We start from the raw sequence: 16,935 nt of genomic DNA, 5'->3' as shown, positions 1-16,935 counted from the left end.
GCCTGCTCAGGAAGGGGGTGGGGTGCGTGGCTAGAGCAGGGAAAGGAGGGCCCTTAGCCCAGCTGAGAGTCATGTTGTAAACTATCGCTCACATTTGTCTACACTGGTATGGGGGTGGATGGGTAGGTGGACAATTCCCACATTTCAACTGAGGTAAAAAGGGATCCATATGTTCCCATCTCACCCCTCCTTCTTGGCTCCCAGGCCTCCTGGGGCAGATGCCAGGACTCTCCACTCAGTCCACACTCATTATATTCCTACTGTATGCTGGGCATTGGGTAATAGAGCAGTTCTCAAAGTGTAGTCCACAGATTCTGTGGGTCCCCAAGATCCTTTCAGGAAATGGATGAGGTCAAAATGATGTTCAAGGGAATTCCCTGGCAGTCCATTGGTTAGGACTCGGTGCTTTCACTGCCAGGGGCCCCGGGTTCAATCCCTGGTCAGGGAACTAAGATCCCTCAAGCCACACACACACACACACACACACACACACACACACGAGATTTTCACACTCCTACTAATTATATTATTTGCCTTATTGACTGTGTTGATATTTGCATTGATGGTGCAAAAACAGTGGGGTTAAAACTGCTGGTGTCTTAGCATAAATCAAGACAGTAGCACCAAACTAGTCACTGTGGTCTTCAAAAAAAGCCAGTTTCTCTTAAGACTGTCTTTGATAAAGCCGTAAAAAATGAACATGTGATGGGTTTATTATAGTTATTTTAAATGAGTTAACAAAGACTTGTTTTAATTTCTAATACAGAATATACCGATCGATATGACCCACATAAACAAAAGCTCTTTGGGGCCCTCAGTAGCTTTTAAGGGAGTAAATGGGTCCTGAGACCAACAGCATCAGCACTGCTGGGGTAATTCGCAGGCTGTTACACTGGCTCCTCAAAACAGAAGGGGCACTGCAGCCTTTTTCAGATACTGCATTCTGACTTGAGAAATACCTTATTTGAAGCACAGGATGGAGAATATGGCTGTGTTTTCTGGCAACCCGCTCTCCCTCAAGAAAAGACACTGTCACTGGAATAAAGATTTTAATGGTCTCCACTCACAGGAGAAGCAAGGCACACAAGCCCACAGCCCTCTGTCCTTCCCTTTCTCCCCTGTGCATTGCATCCTAGGTTGGGTGGTGGGGGACTGGGGGGGTGTTTGTGGCCCATCTGGGCTAGGCCCAGATGTGGACTCCCCCCAGCCCCTAGATTCACCTATAATCCCTTTTCCTTTTCCTCCTCCCCATAAAAGTCACAGTGTAGCAGGGTTGAGGAAAGAGGGCACAGGGAGGGGCAGGAAGATCCAGGAATCCATTTCCCAGCCTGGTCTGGCCTGGGTCAGGGTGGAGAGCGGGTGTGTGTGTGTGTGTGTGTGTGTGTGTGTGTGTGTGTGTGTGTCCCTGGGCATGGCTGTGACTGGAGCTCCAAGTTCTCCCCCAGTACCAGTCCACTTTCAGAGGTAATGTCTGGTGTCTCCACTGGGGTCTGTATATCTGAGCTGTTCAAACTACTTCTTTGGCAATGGTGGGGATACTGCAGGCGAGGCTGAGGCCTGGCACCTCTCTGTCACCTCTGGCACAGGGAAGGGTGGTGTGGAAGTCCAGGAGGGGAGCCAGGTCAGCCTCGGGTGCTACTTGCCCGCTCCCCCAGTAGCCAGTAGGTCCGAACTTTGCCTTTGCCCTGGAGGGAAAAAGAGGAGTTTGGGGTGGGGAGTGACTCAGCGACTTTCCCAAATGTTGGGAGTGGGGTTGGCTGCTTGAGAAGGGGACTTGGGGAGGGTAAGCCTTTCGGGGACCCTAAGGGGTGGTAAGGGTACGGACTTCCTTTTCTACCTTCATTTCTACATCCCCTCGAAGCTCCAGCTCGAAACCACCAAACTCCTCCAGGACAGCCTTGGTCTCAGAAGACAAGTGGATCTTCAGGGCTGGGTAGGAGAAGGGAGATGAGACATGCAAGAGATGGGAGCAGGAGATCAGGGACTGTGGGGCTAGAAGGATGCTCTCCCTCCTTCCTTTGGCCCAGAAAGCCTCCTAATTCAAAGTCCCACCCCCTCCATGTAGTATCTGACTACACGGGCCTCTCCCTAAGAACTCTAGAACTGTGTTGTCCACCATGAAAGCCACTAGTCACATGTGGCTATTTAAACTGTAATTGAAATATAGTGAAAAATGCAATGCCTCAGAGGCTACCATATTGGACAGCACAGCTTATAGAACATTTCCATTACTGCAGAAAGTTCTATCGGAGAGCACTCCAGAGCATCACCAGGCTCTAGACAGATGGTAGAGTGTAGTGGTCAGGAGCTCAGACATTGGAGCCTGCTCTGCCTAGTATGAATCCCAGCTTGGACACTTGCTTGAGGAAGTAGTATAAACTATCTGTGCCTCAGTTTCCTACTCTACAAAATGCTGACAGCAACAGGACCCATCTCAAAGCCTTCTAGTGAGGATTAAGTTTAACATTATTCATTATGTATTTTAAAAGAGTCTGGCACTTAGGAGGCACTATACCAGTGTTTGCTATCATCGCTTCTTAACTCAACACCCTCATTTCAGGGCTGAGGGAGCCCAGGCCTCGGGGAGGAGACCTGCCCAAATCTGCTGAGGTCTGCCCAGACTCCTGACTCCTGGCTGATGTTCCCCACAGCCCTTCTTTGACCTCCCTCTGAACTCGCCCCTACCACTCCTGGGGTCCGCATCGCAGAGGCCCTTTTCTGCTGTTAAACGATTTCTGAGAATGTGCTCCTTGAGGACTGAACATCAGTGAGACGCTTTCTCCCACCTCGACGACCTCAACACAGTGCCCAGGGAATATCTGCTGAACCAGACCCCCTCTGGGCTCCCAAGTAGCCCTTTGCCCACCACGAGGCTTAGCTGGGGTCCTCATGGACTCCCTAGCAAACTTTGGTCTGGGTCGTCTTAGTATTCCAGGGCCTGGTACTCAGTAGTTGCTCAATATTTACTGAATTGAACTGTGTTGACTACAGCAGGAGCAGAAGATCAACAGGAAGCAAGCCCAAGGGAAGAGGTGGAAGCAAGCATTTACCAGGTACCTACTGTGTTCCAGGGGTTGGGCTATGTTTTTTAGAACACTGAGACAGGCATCATTTTAAAGATAAATAGGGACTTCCCTGGTGGCACAGTGGTTAAGAATCTGCCCGCCAATGCAGGGGACACGGGTTTGAGCCCTGGTCTGGGAAGATCCCACATGTCGCGGAGCAACGAAGCCTGTGTGCCACAACTACTGAGCCTGTGCTCTAGAGGCCGCGAACCACAACTACTTAAGCCCGTGAGCCACAACTACTGAAGCCCGCGTGCGTAGAGCCCGTGCTCTGCAACAAGAGAAACCACCAGGATGAGAAGCCCGCACACAGCAATGAATACTAGCCTCTACTTGCCACAACTAGACAAAGCCCGCATGCAGCAACGAAGACCCAAGGCAGCCATAAATTAATTAATTAAAAAAAAAAAGATAAACAGCTAAGGCTCAGAAAAGCTGAATGACAATTATGTGCTAGTCGTGTTATATGACTTTCTCACGTAACTCTTCTGAGGTAGATATTTAATTCTCATTTTCCAGGTGAGGAAAACAGAGGCTCAGGGAGGTGTAGCAAACTGACACAGCTGAGTCGGTTGTAGAGCTGAGATTCACACCCAAGTGGGCTGCTCTGGAGCCCTCTTTACCACACCCAAGAGGGCCCTAAAGGTAGTTCCCAGCTGGGAACTGCTGGACATTGGCCTGGAAAGACTTTTCAATCATTTGCCAAGAAGGCACAGCTGGGACCTGAGTCTCTGATTAGATTCAAGGTGATGTGGCCAGGTTGAACCCTTATGAAAAGGGAGCCTGGGAGGAGAGAGAACATGGATTGGATAGGCACCCGCTGCCAGGAGAGCCTTCCTCAGCCACAGCCACCCTGCCCTCCCTGTCCCGCCTCCGGGACCCAGCATACCTTCCCCGTTAGACTCCATTCTTGAGGCCGTGTTGACTGTGTCCCCAAAAAGACAGTAACGGGGCATCTTCAGCCCTACCACACCTGCACACACGGGTCCTGGAGGGAGCGGAAGCCCATCAGTGAGGGAAGCCCATCAGTTTAGGGAAGTAGGTGGGAGGAACGGAGGGTGGCCATAGGACGGGGCTAGGGCGCTCCAGGAGAGGCAGCAGGTGGGACCTGCGGTCGGTGGGAGCCCAGAGGTGTGGGTGTACGCGCGCACGGGGAGCGGTGGCGACGAGCGGTGGCGACGCGGCCGGCTGGTCTCTCATCTGCATCTCCAGCCTCTGGGAGGCCCCTCCCCGCCCCTCCGGCGGCCTCACCTGTGTGGATGCCGATGCGCAAGCGCAGCTGCTCCTGTGGCCGGTGGCGGATGCGGAAGGAGCGCACCGCGTCCAGCAGCGCCAGGGCCATGCGGGCCACCTCGCGGGCGTGCAGCCTCCCGTTGCGCACTGGGAGACCGGACACCACCATGTAGGCATCACCAATGGTCTCCACCTGTGAGGGCCGCGAGAGGGTGCTGGACCCGAGGACTGGAACTTTCTCCTCCCGGTGGGGCCCCCCACACTGTGGGCACCGCCTTCCTGTCCCCACCCCCCATCTACCAGCCACTGTGTTCGCTCATCCCCCATCCCCCGCGCGGTTTTTCTGCCTGTTCCTGGGTCTCCCTGTGACACCTCCTTGTGACACTGTCTTTGTCCATGTCTCTTGGTCTTCCCGCTTAAGACTATGTCATTCTGCCCTCCACATCCATCTGTCTGTCCCCTCCCATCTTTACTCACCTTGTAGACATCAAAGTTGTCTATGACAGCATCAAAGCAGGTGTACAGGTCGTTGAGCAGGGTTACCACCTGGAAGAAAAGAGAAGCCAAAAGGGGTGGGGAGTAAGGGGCCCCACCTGGGCTCGGGTGGGAAAAGCAGAGCCAGAAGGCAGGCCTATGGGATGGAGGTGCCAAGCCAAGCACACCTGGCTGCTCTGACACCCGGGGCTGTGCCTGACTTACCTGCATGGGCGTGCTCTCCGCCGACAGGGCTGTGAAACCCACAATGTCGCTGAAGTAGATGGTGACGCTGTCAAAGGCTTCGGCCTGGACCGTCTCCCCGCGCTTCAGCTGCTCAGCCACTGAGCTGAGGGGTCAGGGACAGGTGCAGGATCAGAAGGTGAGGTGGGGCTGGGACAGGGGTGGTGGGAGCGCCAAGCACGGGCACTCACTGAGGCAGAATCTGGTAGAGCAGGGCCTCCGCCTTGCGCTTCTCCTCCAGGTAGGCCTGGGTCCGCTCCTCCACCAGCTCTTCCAGGTTGTTGGCGTACTGTTCCATGCGCGACAGCAGGTTATCCAGGATGTTGCTGCTGTTCTCTCTGGGGACAGGGGCGGCGGAAGGGGTGGTGGTGAGAGAGGAGCGGCGCGCCCTACCCTGAAGCGCCTCCCCCAGGCTCTCACCCTACCCAGGCTTAGTGTCAGCCCACTGCAGTGGGGTCCCTGGCGAGAGTCAGGGTTGGGGGGCACAGCAGGATGGGGGTGGCCGGGGAAAGGGGTCGGAGGAAAGTCCAATCCATCCCTGAGACCCCAGGGTCAAGTATCAAGCTTCAGACGTATTGGCTATTTTGAACATCTTTGTTGAACACAAGTGGCTTAGAAGGAGGTAGAAGAGGCAGAAAGGGACAGGGACCAGTTGAGAACAGAGTGAGGGCACACAGGCTGGCAGAGGGGTGTGCCTGGAGGAACCGGCCCCCAGGGGATCAAAGGGCCGGGTGGGAGCTCCCATGGAGGCCAGAGAGGTGTAGTGAGGAGGTGGGAGGCCATTTACTCCGCGGCCACTGAAGGCTGATGGAGCAGGGGCCGGTGGAGGAGCAGGGTGTGAGAGGTAGGGGACTATGGGACCAGCTGGGTCCAACAGTATTCACAGAGGGGGCTGCGAGGCTGTGGCGGGCTGGAGCAGGCTGTGTACGGGGGGCTGTGCGTGGGCTCCGCCACCACAGGGATAAGACTTAAGTGTGAGGCATGCGGTCGCTGCGGGGGGTAAAGGAGGCTGGGAGGATCCGGGACTAATGCCAGCGACCTGTTAAATTTGCGCAGCATCAGGCGGATCTGTTGGAAAGGTGGCCGGTCCTGCGGGTCCTCGGCCCAGCAGCGCTGCATCAGCTGCCCCAGTTCCTCCAGGTGACTCTGCAGGGCCAGGGAGGGCCGGAAGGGGGGCTGCTCGCCCCGAGTCACACGCTCGATGATCTCTGGGTGGTGGGGGAAGAGAGGCCGAGGGGTAGGTTCAGCCCGGGGCCTGTTGAGAAACAGGGTGGGGAGCCCTGCAGGGAACTTGGCTAGTCATGCTCAGGGTCACTGGCAGCAGTGGAGCAAAGGGTGGTGGCATTTCCAGGGTTCCCTCTCTCTGGAGCTGGGGTTAGTTGAGTGTGGCAGCAGTAGGGGAAAGCATGGTCCTCTCACCTTTGGGACTGAGGTCCAAACCTTCCACATGGAAGACACCACTCCTCAGGGCAATCTCCTGAAGGATGATCCCAAAGCTGTACACGTCACCAGCCTGGGAGCCCCGGGCAGGGGGTGAGGCGATTCGCAGGAGCTCAGGGGCTGTCCACAACTTTTCTGCAGGTCAGAGGTCAGGAGTCACAGGGTGAAGGGCCCCAAAGCTAAGGGATGAGGGGAAACAAGGTCCCAGAGGATGTGACTGGGACTGATCTGGAGACATCACAGGGGGTGCTAGGGCTAGAAGGGGCCTTGAGACCATTTTGTCTGCCTCCGCTTTCTACTGATGATGAATTGAGCAGGGAGTCAGGAAAGGTGGGCCCGAGCCCATCACAGGCCAGGCATCATCCTCCCCACTGGGCTTTGCTGGGGGTGGTATTAGGGGTCAGAGTCAGGTCGGGGCTCACTGGCATAGAGGGTGTGTCCTTGCTCGGGCTCTGGGTCCCTGAAGCTCTCCAGCCCGTAGTCAGTGATCTTGAGCACGAAGCGCCCGTCCACCACGCAGTTGGATGACTTGAGGTTCCCATGGGAGCAAATGGCCCCATTGTGCAGGAACAGCATACCCTGGGAAATTTGGGGAGGCAGGGGTCTTGGGCATGAGTGAGACCGCCAACCAACCACAGCCAGGGGAGAAGACTGCCTGGCCCCTTCCCCCCACACCCAGTGGGCCCTTTTGGGCCTACCTTGACGATGTCATGGGTGAGCGAGTAGCGGAACATCCAGTCCAGGGTGATGCTCTCATTCTCCAGGATGTCCTGCTGGGCAGTGAGCGTCAGCCCTATACCCTGCACATGCCCCCAGGAGGAGGAGTGCAGGGGTTCCACTGACATAAACTGGCAGAACGGGACAAAGCTTTGGATCTACTCTAGTGCCACCACCCTCCCCCCACTCCCATTTTACAGATGGGGAAAATAAAGGTCAGAAAGAAGGAGAGGCTTGCCCAGGGCCTTATGTTGAGTCAGGGGCAGACCCGGGGCTAGACCTAGTTGTCCTGACACTCCCTTGTCGCCTCACCTGCAAGCTCCCACGGGGACAGTACTCTGTGAGGATACAGATGTTGGGGGGGTCAGTGCAGGCCCCCACAAACCTGGTCAGGTGTTCGTTCTGCACATCCCGCATCTGCAGGTGAGAGCCAGCATCAGAGCCTGACAGAGACCTCACTCCTTGCCAAGTTGCCCCCACCCTTGGGGACCCCTCACTCTCCTTAAGTCCCTATGCATTCTCTGCAGACATTCTAGGACCTTCCCCGGTGATTCCCGCTCCTGTTCTAAAGAACCTTTCCCCAGAACCTGCTCCCTACTCCCTCTGCTTCCTAAGCCCATCCAACGGAGCCCCTACAAAATCTCCAGCCCTTCTCCCATCTATGATTCCCCTACTCCTACCCACAACACGCAGGGGCCCATCCCAGGGCTACAGTGCTCATCCCTTCCTAGGATACCCTGCAGTCCCTCCATACCCATTCTGTTGGCCAACCTCCCCTGTGTCCCTAGATTCTTCCCCAGGCCATCGCCTCCCTCCCCACATTACATGCTTCAGCTCAAACAGGACTTCCCGCGTCAGCTCAATGCGTTTACGGTTCACACGTTTCACAGCCACGAGGTTGCCCTGAGTGAGGAATGGAGATTGTCACTATAAGGAGATGGCCCAGCCCTGACAGCCCACCCCTGTGCTAAGACCGTCTCCAGTCCTCCATCACGGGAAAGCCCTGCCCCAGTCCTGAGGACCAGCGGTCTTTCCCCAGACCCACCTTATAATACGCTGTCTTGGCAAAGATTTGGAACTGGCCCTCTGTGGTCAGCAGGGAGCCGTAATTGGAGCCTCTCTGAAGGGACGGAGTGCAGGAGGGGTGGTCAGCCCATGGACCCGGCTCTCCATCCTGGTTGCTTGAGCTCTGGTCTTCACTACCCTGCCTTATCTTTGTGTCGCCCTGCCTCTCATTCCACATCACAAAATCCTTTCCTCATTGATTTACTTTTTAAAAATGTATTTTCAGGGGGGTGGGGCATGGGGGGTGAGATGAACTGGGAGATTGGGATTGACATATATACACTAATATGTATAAAATAGATAACTAATAAGAACATGCTGTATAGCACAGGGAACTCTACTACTTCGCTGTACAGTAGAAACTAACACAATGTTGTAAAACAACTATACCCCAATTTAAAAAAAAGTATGCAGAAACTTTCAGATGATTATACAAAAAAACCAAACAAATAAAAAAATAAAATAAAATGTATTTTCACATATGCTATCTCTAACTTTTGAAAGAGCCCTGTGAGGAAGCTCTGTAGATGTAATCATTACCTGCGGTAGTCTCAGAGAGGGAATGTGACTTGCCCAAGGTCATACAGCGAGTGAAGGCAGGGCTGGGACTAGAAGCCTGCTCTCTACCCTACCCATCAGGCACTACCCACATGCCCATTCCCAACTCTGTCCCCTTCCCCCAGCACTGGAGTTCTTACCCCGCTCAGGGTCAGCCGGCTGCCTGCACTCCGGAGGTGCCTCTCTAGGCTACTGGGCTGCAGGTCCTCCCAACGCACCCGCCACAGCTCTGAGGCCAGTTCCTTCTCCAGCTGCATCTTTCTGAGGCATGAAATGTGCACCTAAGTCCATATCTGAGCCCCTGACCCAGGGTTGGGGGGTGCTCAGCAGCCTCTCCTCTGAGCCCTGGGACCACGGCAGTTGCTAAGAGATGGGTGGGGCAATTAACATCCTCTTGGCTGAGAGTCAGGGGGCTTGGGTGAAATTCTGCCTCACTGGGGACCTTGGGGTAGTCACTCCACTTCTATGAGTCTCAGGTTCATGTCTAAATGTCCTCATTTGGAAATTGGGGACCTCGACATTTATTTCAAAGCATTGTTATAAGAATGAAAAGAAAAACTGTGTGTGGAAGTGCCTGGCACACAGTATATGCTTGACCAGCATTGATTTCCTTCTCTCCCTCCTTGCTTCCCTCTGTCTTTAACTTTTCCTGCATTTTCCTGTCAGCCTCCCACTGGAAGGCAGGAGTGGGGCTTCCTTCTCTCTCTCCTCCACTCTGGGTTCAGCACTTGGTACCCAGCAGAGCCTTCATCCCTGCTCAACTAATATAGGCCCAACCCCACAGGTGTTGCACCACTGCTTCCCATCTGGTCTGTACAAGCAGGAAGGGAGGATAAAGGAGCCTCAGGCCGGAATCCACACCCTATGATGCCCCCAACAGATCTGCTCCTTCTTGGATCTCCCAGATCCTCCCTGGCCACCTCACCTCTGTCCCCTCCTCCTTCTCTCTTCCAGGTGTCCTGAGGCTTTTTAGTCTCTATTCTCCCCCATGTCCCTGGGCCTTGCTGTGCTGTCCCTTTACCTCTCCCTCTTCCCTCTGGTTCCCTGCCACCTCCTCTGCTATTGGTTCTTTAGGTCTCCCAGCCTCAATTACCACCCTCATTCCAAGGCTTACCTGTATATGAAGAAGGAGATGATCAGAATGCTGAGCAGTGAGAGGCTGCCCACCAAAGCCAGCACCTCCAGAGTGGAAAAGTGGTCTGTAGGGGAGAGTCCAAGTTGCAGCAAGAGAGATTTGGGTTAGACATTGGACAGCAGGAGGAAGAACCTTTATTTTTTTTTATTTTTAAATTATTTTGGCTGCACCGCACAGGCATGTGGGATCTTAGTTCCCTGACCAGGGATCGAACCCAGGCCCCCTGAAGTGGAAGCGTGGAGTCCGAACCACTGGACCACCAGGGAATTCCCTGAAGAACCTTTTAATATTCAATCAGGGACTTCCCTGGTGGCGCAGTGGTTAAGAATCCGCCTGCCAATGCGGGGGACACGGGTTTGATCCCTGGTCCAGGAAGATCCCACATGCCGTGGAGCAATTAAGCCCGTGGGCCACAACTACTGAGCCTGCGCTCTAGAGCCCGTGCTCCGCAACAAGAGAAGCCACCGCAATGAGAAGCCCCGGCAACAACAAAGAGTAGCCCCAGCTCGCCACAACTAGACAAAGCCCGTGCACAGCAACGAAGACCCAACACAGCCAATAAATAGATAAATAAAAGTAATATAATAATGAAATAAAATAAAAAGTTTAAAAAAACATTCAATCAGTGAACTGGGATGATGGATGAAGGGAAGAAAAAGGCAGGAGGAGTCTCTCCAGGAACCCCTCAGTGTGGGAGAGGAGCACGTATTTGACTCCCTGAGCAGGAAGGATGCAGCATCTCCATAATGGAGGCTTGGAAGGCAAGGGGCAGTCACCTTGGTTGCAGGCTGGGTCCTCATTGTCAAAACCACATTTGGGGACATCAGGAGGTGGATACCCCAGAGGCCAGTTCAGTTTGCGCCCTGACACGGTCACCAGCTCTTGGGAGGTTCCATTGAAGTTCAGAACAACCTATGGGAGGGCAGGAGCGGTCGGTGGGCAAGGGCCCTTGGTGAGGCCTCCGTCCAAGGGAGAAATCCTGCCCCCCACCTACCCCATCTCTGCTGCCAGGGACTGTGTCTGCACTGTCAACTATTCAACGAGTCCCTGCCGTGACTGGATACAGAGAGCCTCATACCCATGCCCCATGTTATCAGAGTGGACAAACTTGAAAATGATTTAAGGGCTTTATAAAGAAAACTCTGTATAGAATCACAGCCCTGCACTCAGGGAGTTTATAATCTTGGATTGAAGCACACAGGAAATAGGAAAATGCAGTGTTCTCAGTCCACATTCCCAGGCCTAATCCAGGTACCCCTCCTCCAGGAAGCCTTCCCTGGATGATCTGCTCCTTGGTGCCTGTGGTCTCAATCCCTTCCTGTTCCTGTTGCACTTATAGAACAATATGATGTGCATTCATCTTGGCCCTGAGTCAGTCTGTCTCTGCTGGAAGGGGATCCTGCCTACCTTTGGAGACATGGAGTTTCCTGAGGGCAGCACTGTGCTCCCTCCTCAGACATGGGGTTCCCCAAGGATAACACCTGTGAGTGCCTATCATTCTGGTTGCTCCTCCAGATTGGCTGGATCTCTCTCATCCAGGGTGGTGGGAGGGTGAAATGTCATTCCCAGTTGGCACTGTCTTCTGGGGGCACAGCCTTACCCTGAAGGCGCCAGTGTCAGGATCCATATCCCAGAGGGAGAAGTCGGTCTCCCGGTCCCCATTGCTGTCCATTTTCAGGTATCCTGTCACACCTGGGGGTATGGAGGAAGATGGCTGTGTTTTGACAGGGTGGAAGTTCATGGGTTCCACACCTCATCTCTGTCTGTTGATCTTTTGATCTTCTCTGTCTTGCCTTCCAAATATATATATATATATATATATATATATATATATATATATATATATAATAAAAGAGACAGACATTTCAGCAGCAGGAATGGTTGGGGTTGGGCACTTAGGAAGACTTCTTGATGGCACTAGGGACATGGGGGAAAGAGCCTAAAGAAGAAGAGAGGTAGAAGAGACTGGTGTGGGCAAGTGACTACCCACACTGCAGGGAGGGCTAGGGGCTTCTCACTGCTTCCTGCCTGGGGCACCCCAAGGTAGCCCATTCCTGCCACCTCCAGTGCCTGACCTTGGAAGCTTCGGTTCCACATCCGCTGAGTGATGCCCTCCCCATCGGTGACAGTTCCCCCATGTGCTAGAGTCTCCGACACTGCCTGGACATAGAGCAGGAGCCCGTCGTGGAAGGACGCTGGGATGGTGTTCACCTGCAGGGGCAGGCAGAGCTGGGCTGGGGTGGGATGTATGAAGGGCACAGAGTGGGGCGCTGCGGGGTGGGGAATGGGAGGCGCTGGGAGCTTGGAAGAGGATGGGAGAAAACACGCTCACAGCACAGAGAGATTTTACTACTTGTAAGACGCCTCCGCGTATATCACTGCTTCTGAATCCTGCTAGGCAGATAGGGCAGGACGAAGCATCCTCATTTTACTGATAAGGATTTGAGTTTCAGAGGTTGAACAACTTGTCAATGCCCCCCTCCATCATCAGGAGAGATACGGGACCAGTGGGAAGGGAAAGAAGGGGAGACCTGGGAATACGGGGATGGCTGAGAGAGCAGGGGGGCAACTGGCAGAGGGCTGTGAACTGGGGGCTGGAGGTCCACGCTGCAGGGTCCCAGGAACCCCTCCTACCAGGCCATCCTCCACGGTGAAGTTGAACTGCTCATGGGCCAAGTGTTTTAGCTTCTGTAGGAATTCCAAGTACTCAGGATTATCCGGCTCTTTATATGTAATGATTTTGGCAGCCTGAGGAAGGGGTCAGTGGAGAGGGGAGAGCTGGGTGCTGACTCCAGTCCTCCCAGTACCCTGGGTGCCCACCTCCCAGAGCTGCATCTCTACTTGCTCAAGGTCAAATTGGACCCTATGTCCTGCGTGAGGTGCTGCCTGCTTCAAAGCAGGGGATGAACTGAGATGGCTTTTCCAAGTCCAGATGGTCTGTGAGATGTGAACATTATCCCACTTCAAGGGCATTCTCTCATCTTTTTAGCCTCCTGGTTCTGAAGTCCCCTGGCCCTCTATATACCCCTTGCCCCAGCCCCCTGCCCTTTGTCACCTAACTCCCTATGAGCATCAAGAACCTCTTTTCTGGAATCCTTTCAGACACTGAGGGAACCAGAAACAATGTGCCACCAGCCCAGAGCCCCACAGCCTGGGCTTCCAATCTGAACACTCACCTGAAAGGCCTGGTGGGCACTGACATCCTGCCCATCCCCTCTCTCCCAGGGCCTGTGGGGAGCAAGGCCGTGTGCTCCTTGCAGGCTTTGCCCAAAGAGGTCCAGGTGGAAGAAAACATAGTCCTCCCCACTCAGGCCAGCTTCCAGGGCCAGAAGCATCAGGGTTCTGAAGGTATCTGGGGAGCTGCAGATGTAGACAACTGGGGAGGAAGGGGGGTCAGAGAGAGAGAGAAAAGCCTAAGTGTCAGGGAGTGGAGGGGGAACTGAAGCCGGGGCACCCAGGGGAGGAAATTCAGAGGCCCTGAGGTAGTTAAGTGGAACTCCTGGCTCAGTCTGGGCTGTGGCCTGAGGAAGATGAAGGGAGGGAGGAGGCGGTGGGAGGGGGAGGAGGCAGGAGCCCAGATAGGGAGAGAGGGAATAGTGGAGCCAAAGGTGGGCAAGTTGAGGTCAGGAGGCGGGGAGAGCAGAGAAGGGCCAGCTGGAGAGGGGACTGGAAGAGGAGAGGGCGTGTGGGAGCACCGGGAGGAGAAGCGGGAGGAGGGGAGAAGCCTGTTGGGAAGAAAAGGAAAATGGGGGAGAGACGAGGGATAGGAACTAAGCTGCGGCCCTACTAAGTGTCATGGTGGCCGGAGGCATTTTCTCCCTCCGGTTAACTCCGGAGGAACCGGTGGGAAGGAGGTGGGGGAGTGCGGAGGTGAGAAGAGAGGAGAGCCTAGGAACTGGAAGCGGGGGGTGGGGGGGGGCGGGGGGCACGGAGAAAGAGAGGGAAATAGAAACTCAGAGGTGGAAAGGGCGGAGGAGGCTGAGACAGGAATGAGGCGCCGCGGGGAGGAGAAGAGAGAGGATGTCCCGGGAAGGCCCGGAGGCAAAGCGGCCGGATGGGTGTGCCCGTGTCTCACCTCGGCCTTTGCGTCGCATGGTGCGCAGCAGCATGGTGTAGTGGTCGCGGTCGCCCTCGGCGAACTCCAGGTGGTCCACCGTGATGTTGAGGCGGTCGCGGACCTGCATGTACAGCCCCTCCACCACGAAGAAGCAGGGCTGGTCGTCGCGGGGCTGGTAGGCGTAGAGCACTAGCGCCTGGCGCTCCCAGCCCAGCCGTCGGTGCAGAGCCGCCACGAAGTCGCCCAGCTTGGCATGGCTGGGCCCTGCGCGGGTGGTCAGCGCGTACTCGTCCTTGGCCCCGAACCCCACCGCCGGGGCGCCGGCGGTCAGCAGCGGCACCCGCCAGTGCGCGGTGAAGCGGCCCACGGGGGCGGCGGCGTACACGCAGCCGGGGCCCAGGAACACCGCGGGGTTGTGCTCCCACTTGAGGTCCACGGCGGCCAGGGGTGCGGCGGTGTCGGAGCAGACGCCCAGAGCGCTCTCGCTGCTGCCCAGCACCGTGCGGACTGTCCAGCCCGGCAGCAGGTCCGGCCGCGCCTTCACCCGGGCCAGGGCCAGCTCCACCGCCGGTCCCACGCGCGCCCACGACCACGGGTACGAGGTGTTGGCCAGAGGCAGCAGCACGGCCACCGTCAGGTCGCCCGCGCGGCCGCCCGGGAACAGAAGCAGCGGCGGCAGGAGCAGGAGGAGGCGCAGGCGGGCGCCGGGGGGGCGGCCGGGCCGCGGCATGGGCTCAGCGGGCGCCGGGGCAGACAAGCGCTCCCACCATGGCCTCTGGTGCCCGCTCCGGCTCCGCGGCCCGCCCTGGGCACCAGGAGCGCCCCTGTGGGGGGGAGGGCGAGCGGGGCGGGGCGCTCACCCCGGAGCACGCTGCCCCCGCTAGCTGTGACAGTGTGAGCCAGGAGCGCCAGGGGCGCGCGACCGAGGGCTGCGCCCAGGGCGCTGCAGAGCAGGTGGGTGCGAGGAGAGCGCGGGGGCCGAGAGGACGCGAGTGTGAGCGAGAGCGTGCGTGTGTGTGTGTGTGTGTGTTAGGAGAGAGAAAACGAGAGCACGAGGGAGCGCTCCGTGGAGAAGGATGGGAGAGGGCGCCAGGGAGGGAAAGGGGAGTGTGAGTGTTTGTATGTGTGCGTGAGCGCCTGGCCCAGGGAGTGTGCCAGAAGGGGCGTCCGGCCGGCCCAAGTCTCCGGCAGTCCGGGGGGGACTGGGGAGGACCCAAGCCAAGCTCCGAACCCTCCCTCCCGGCCGCTTCCCCTCCCAGACTCCGTGACCGTAGAACCAATCCGGGTTCTTTAACTCCTTCCTCCCCGCCCCGAAGTCGCGGGCTCTTCCGAGTCCCTCAGCCCGCGCACTTTCCTTTAGACCCTCTTCGCGCTTCTCGGCGGCCAAACTTATTCCTCCTCCCAGAAGCGGCACCGGTAGAAGGGGCTCCGTTGCGGGGTCGGGAAGAACTGAATAGAGAAGTGTGTGGGAGCAACAGGGGGCCTCTTGAGCCCCACCTTTCCCTCCCCTGCTACCTGGTTCCGTCTGGGGAAGAGAGAAAGAGGTGCTGGTTTGGGATCTTGGCAGGAAAAAGTGTGAGTGTTTGGATGTGTGTCGGGGTGGTGCGGGAGGGTGACGGTTTCTGGAAAAGGCGTTAAAGTAGGTGAATCCAGGGTGCCCGTAACCAGTCCATCTAGGATCTCACGCCCCCCACCCCCCCCCTCCGGTTTCCAGATTGAGCGGATTAGCGGAGAAAAAGGACCAGGTAGAAGGGCGGAGTTAACTCTTTAGTTCCCCAATGGCTGTAGGAACGGGGAGGGAGAGCTTGCGGGTGGCTGGAGGAGCAAACAGGTGTGATCTCAGGGTCACTGCCGGCGTGTGAGTGTGTGTTTGTCTTCAGGAGGATTATTAAAATGGGATTTGTCGGGGCGGTGGGAGACAGTGTTGGAAATGACAAGCGGAGGGGTAAATTGGAGAGAGTATTTTGCGGCCCTTGACGGCTGGGCTGGGGGCCGGAGAGCTGTGGAATCAGTCTGCCCTCTAATGGCCAGCAGAAGTCGTTGACCGTATTGCGCTGCCGAGCTCTGCAAGCCTGTACCTAGGCAAGACCAAAGATCAGGAAACTTCTTCCGTACTGAAGATTTCCCGAGGACCTAGTACGTGTTAAGCACCGGCTGAAGGCATAAAGATGAAGACTATAAATATATATGTGTGTGTGTGTGTATATATATATGTATCTCATATGTATCGTATATATATGGTCCATACCTTTGAGGAGTTCTATTTGGGACAAATAGCCATAATGTAATATAGTTAAATACTACAACAGAGAGATAGGTAAATTGCTAAGAGGCCCAGATAAGGGCTATTTTGCTTGCATTAGGGCCAGGAAAATCTCCAACGAGAAATAATTCAGCAAGGGTAGGAGGATGAGAAAGGTATTTTGTGCAGAGACAGCAGAATACTGAAGTCTGTTTCCTACATATTTAGGAGAATTTTGAATATTCTTATGGTCTAGAGCAAACAGTAGCCCATGGACCAACTTCAGACGGCAGGCATGTTTTGTCTGGCATGTATTCTCTCTCTCAAATATATATATGTTATATATTATATATATATATATATATATATAAAATTTAATTGCCCACATTTTAAAATCAGCAGATGACACATGAATATTTGGAATTCTGACTTGTCTTGAAATATTGGAGAGCTGGTAATCTAGGTCCTGCATCTCTCCATGAACAATTATCTGGAACCAAGTATCCATTACTTCTTTGAGATGAGTCTAGCTCATCACGGTTCCTATTCACCCTGTTCACTCATTTGCATTTCTGGCTGCATTAGCAGTGCATGTTTTCAACCCTGATCTAGCATGTAAGCTTTATGGGTGTAAGAATGACTGAGGAGGAGAGGCAAGAAAAGGCAGCAGAGGGCAGATCATGCAAGGTTTTGTGGGACAGGCATA

At 55.3% G+C, this 16,935-nt stretch overlaps 1 protein-coding gene across 2 annotated transcripts; it reads right to left on the bottom strand.

Moving 5' to 3' along the window:
- Positions 1-1,041: 1,041 nt before the first annotated feature.
- On the bottom strand, positions 1,042-15,140 carry NPR1 (natriuretic peptide receptor 1). Of its 2 annotated transcripts, none has more exons than XM_007130263.3 (22): positions 14,006-15,140; positions 13,107-13,306; positions 12,565-12,678; positions 12,006-12,141; positions 11,531-11,622; positions 10,707-10,842; positions 9,910-9,994; positions 8,936-9,056; positions 8,218-8,292; positions 7,998-8,075; positions 7,485-7,589; positions 7,154-7,225; positions 6,878-7,034; positions 6,435-6,590; positions 6,055-6,223; positions 5,207-5,353; positions 4,998-5,121; positions 4,776-4,844; positions 4,317-4,491; positions 3,955-4,053; positions 1,838-1,929; positions 1,042-1,685 (listed from the first exon to the last, which is right to left on the bottom strand). In XM_007130263.3, the coding sequence occupies exons 1-22, from the start codon at positions 14,715-14,717 to the stop codon at positions 1,623-1,625; spliced, it is 3,177 nt and encodes a 1,058-aa protein (XP_007130325.2). In that variant the 5' UTR covers positions 14,718-15,140; the 3' UTR covers positions 1,042-1,622. The 2 variants fall into 2 exon arrangements, with proteins under 2 accessions (XP_007130325.2, XP_028344614.1); XM_028488813.1 differs by having other exon boundaries at positions 12,006-12,090; positions 14,006-14,717.
- Positions 15,141-16,935: the final 1,795 nt, after the last annotated feature.

This window comes from Physeter macrocephalus, chromosome 4 (assembly GCF_002837175.3).
Source record: "Physeter macrocephalus isolate SW-GA chromosome 4, ASM283717v5, whole genome shotgun sequence".
Classification (NCBI taxonomy): Eukaryota; Metazoa; Chordata; class Mammalia; order Artiodactyla; family Physeteridae; genus Physeter; species Physeter macrocephalus.
Note: the sequence above shows the minus strand (reverse complement) of the source record. Positions and strands in the feature narration are given on the sequence as shown.

Coding starts and splice junctions, on each gene's coding strand:
- NPR1 (XM_007130263.3), bottom strand. CDS start 14,717: ATGCCGCGGCCCGGCCGCCCCCCCGGCGCCCGCCTGCGCCTCCTCCTG. Junction 6,224..6,434: donor TTTGGACCTCAGTCCCAAAG/GTGAGAGGACCA, acceptor CCCACCACCCAG/AGATCATCGAGCGTGTGACT. Junction 4,492..4,775: donor ACAACTTTGATGTCTACAAG/GTGAGTAAAGAT, acceptor CGGCCCTCACAG/GTGGAGACCATTGGTGATGC.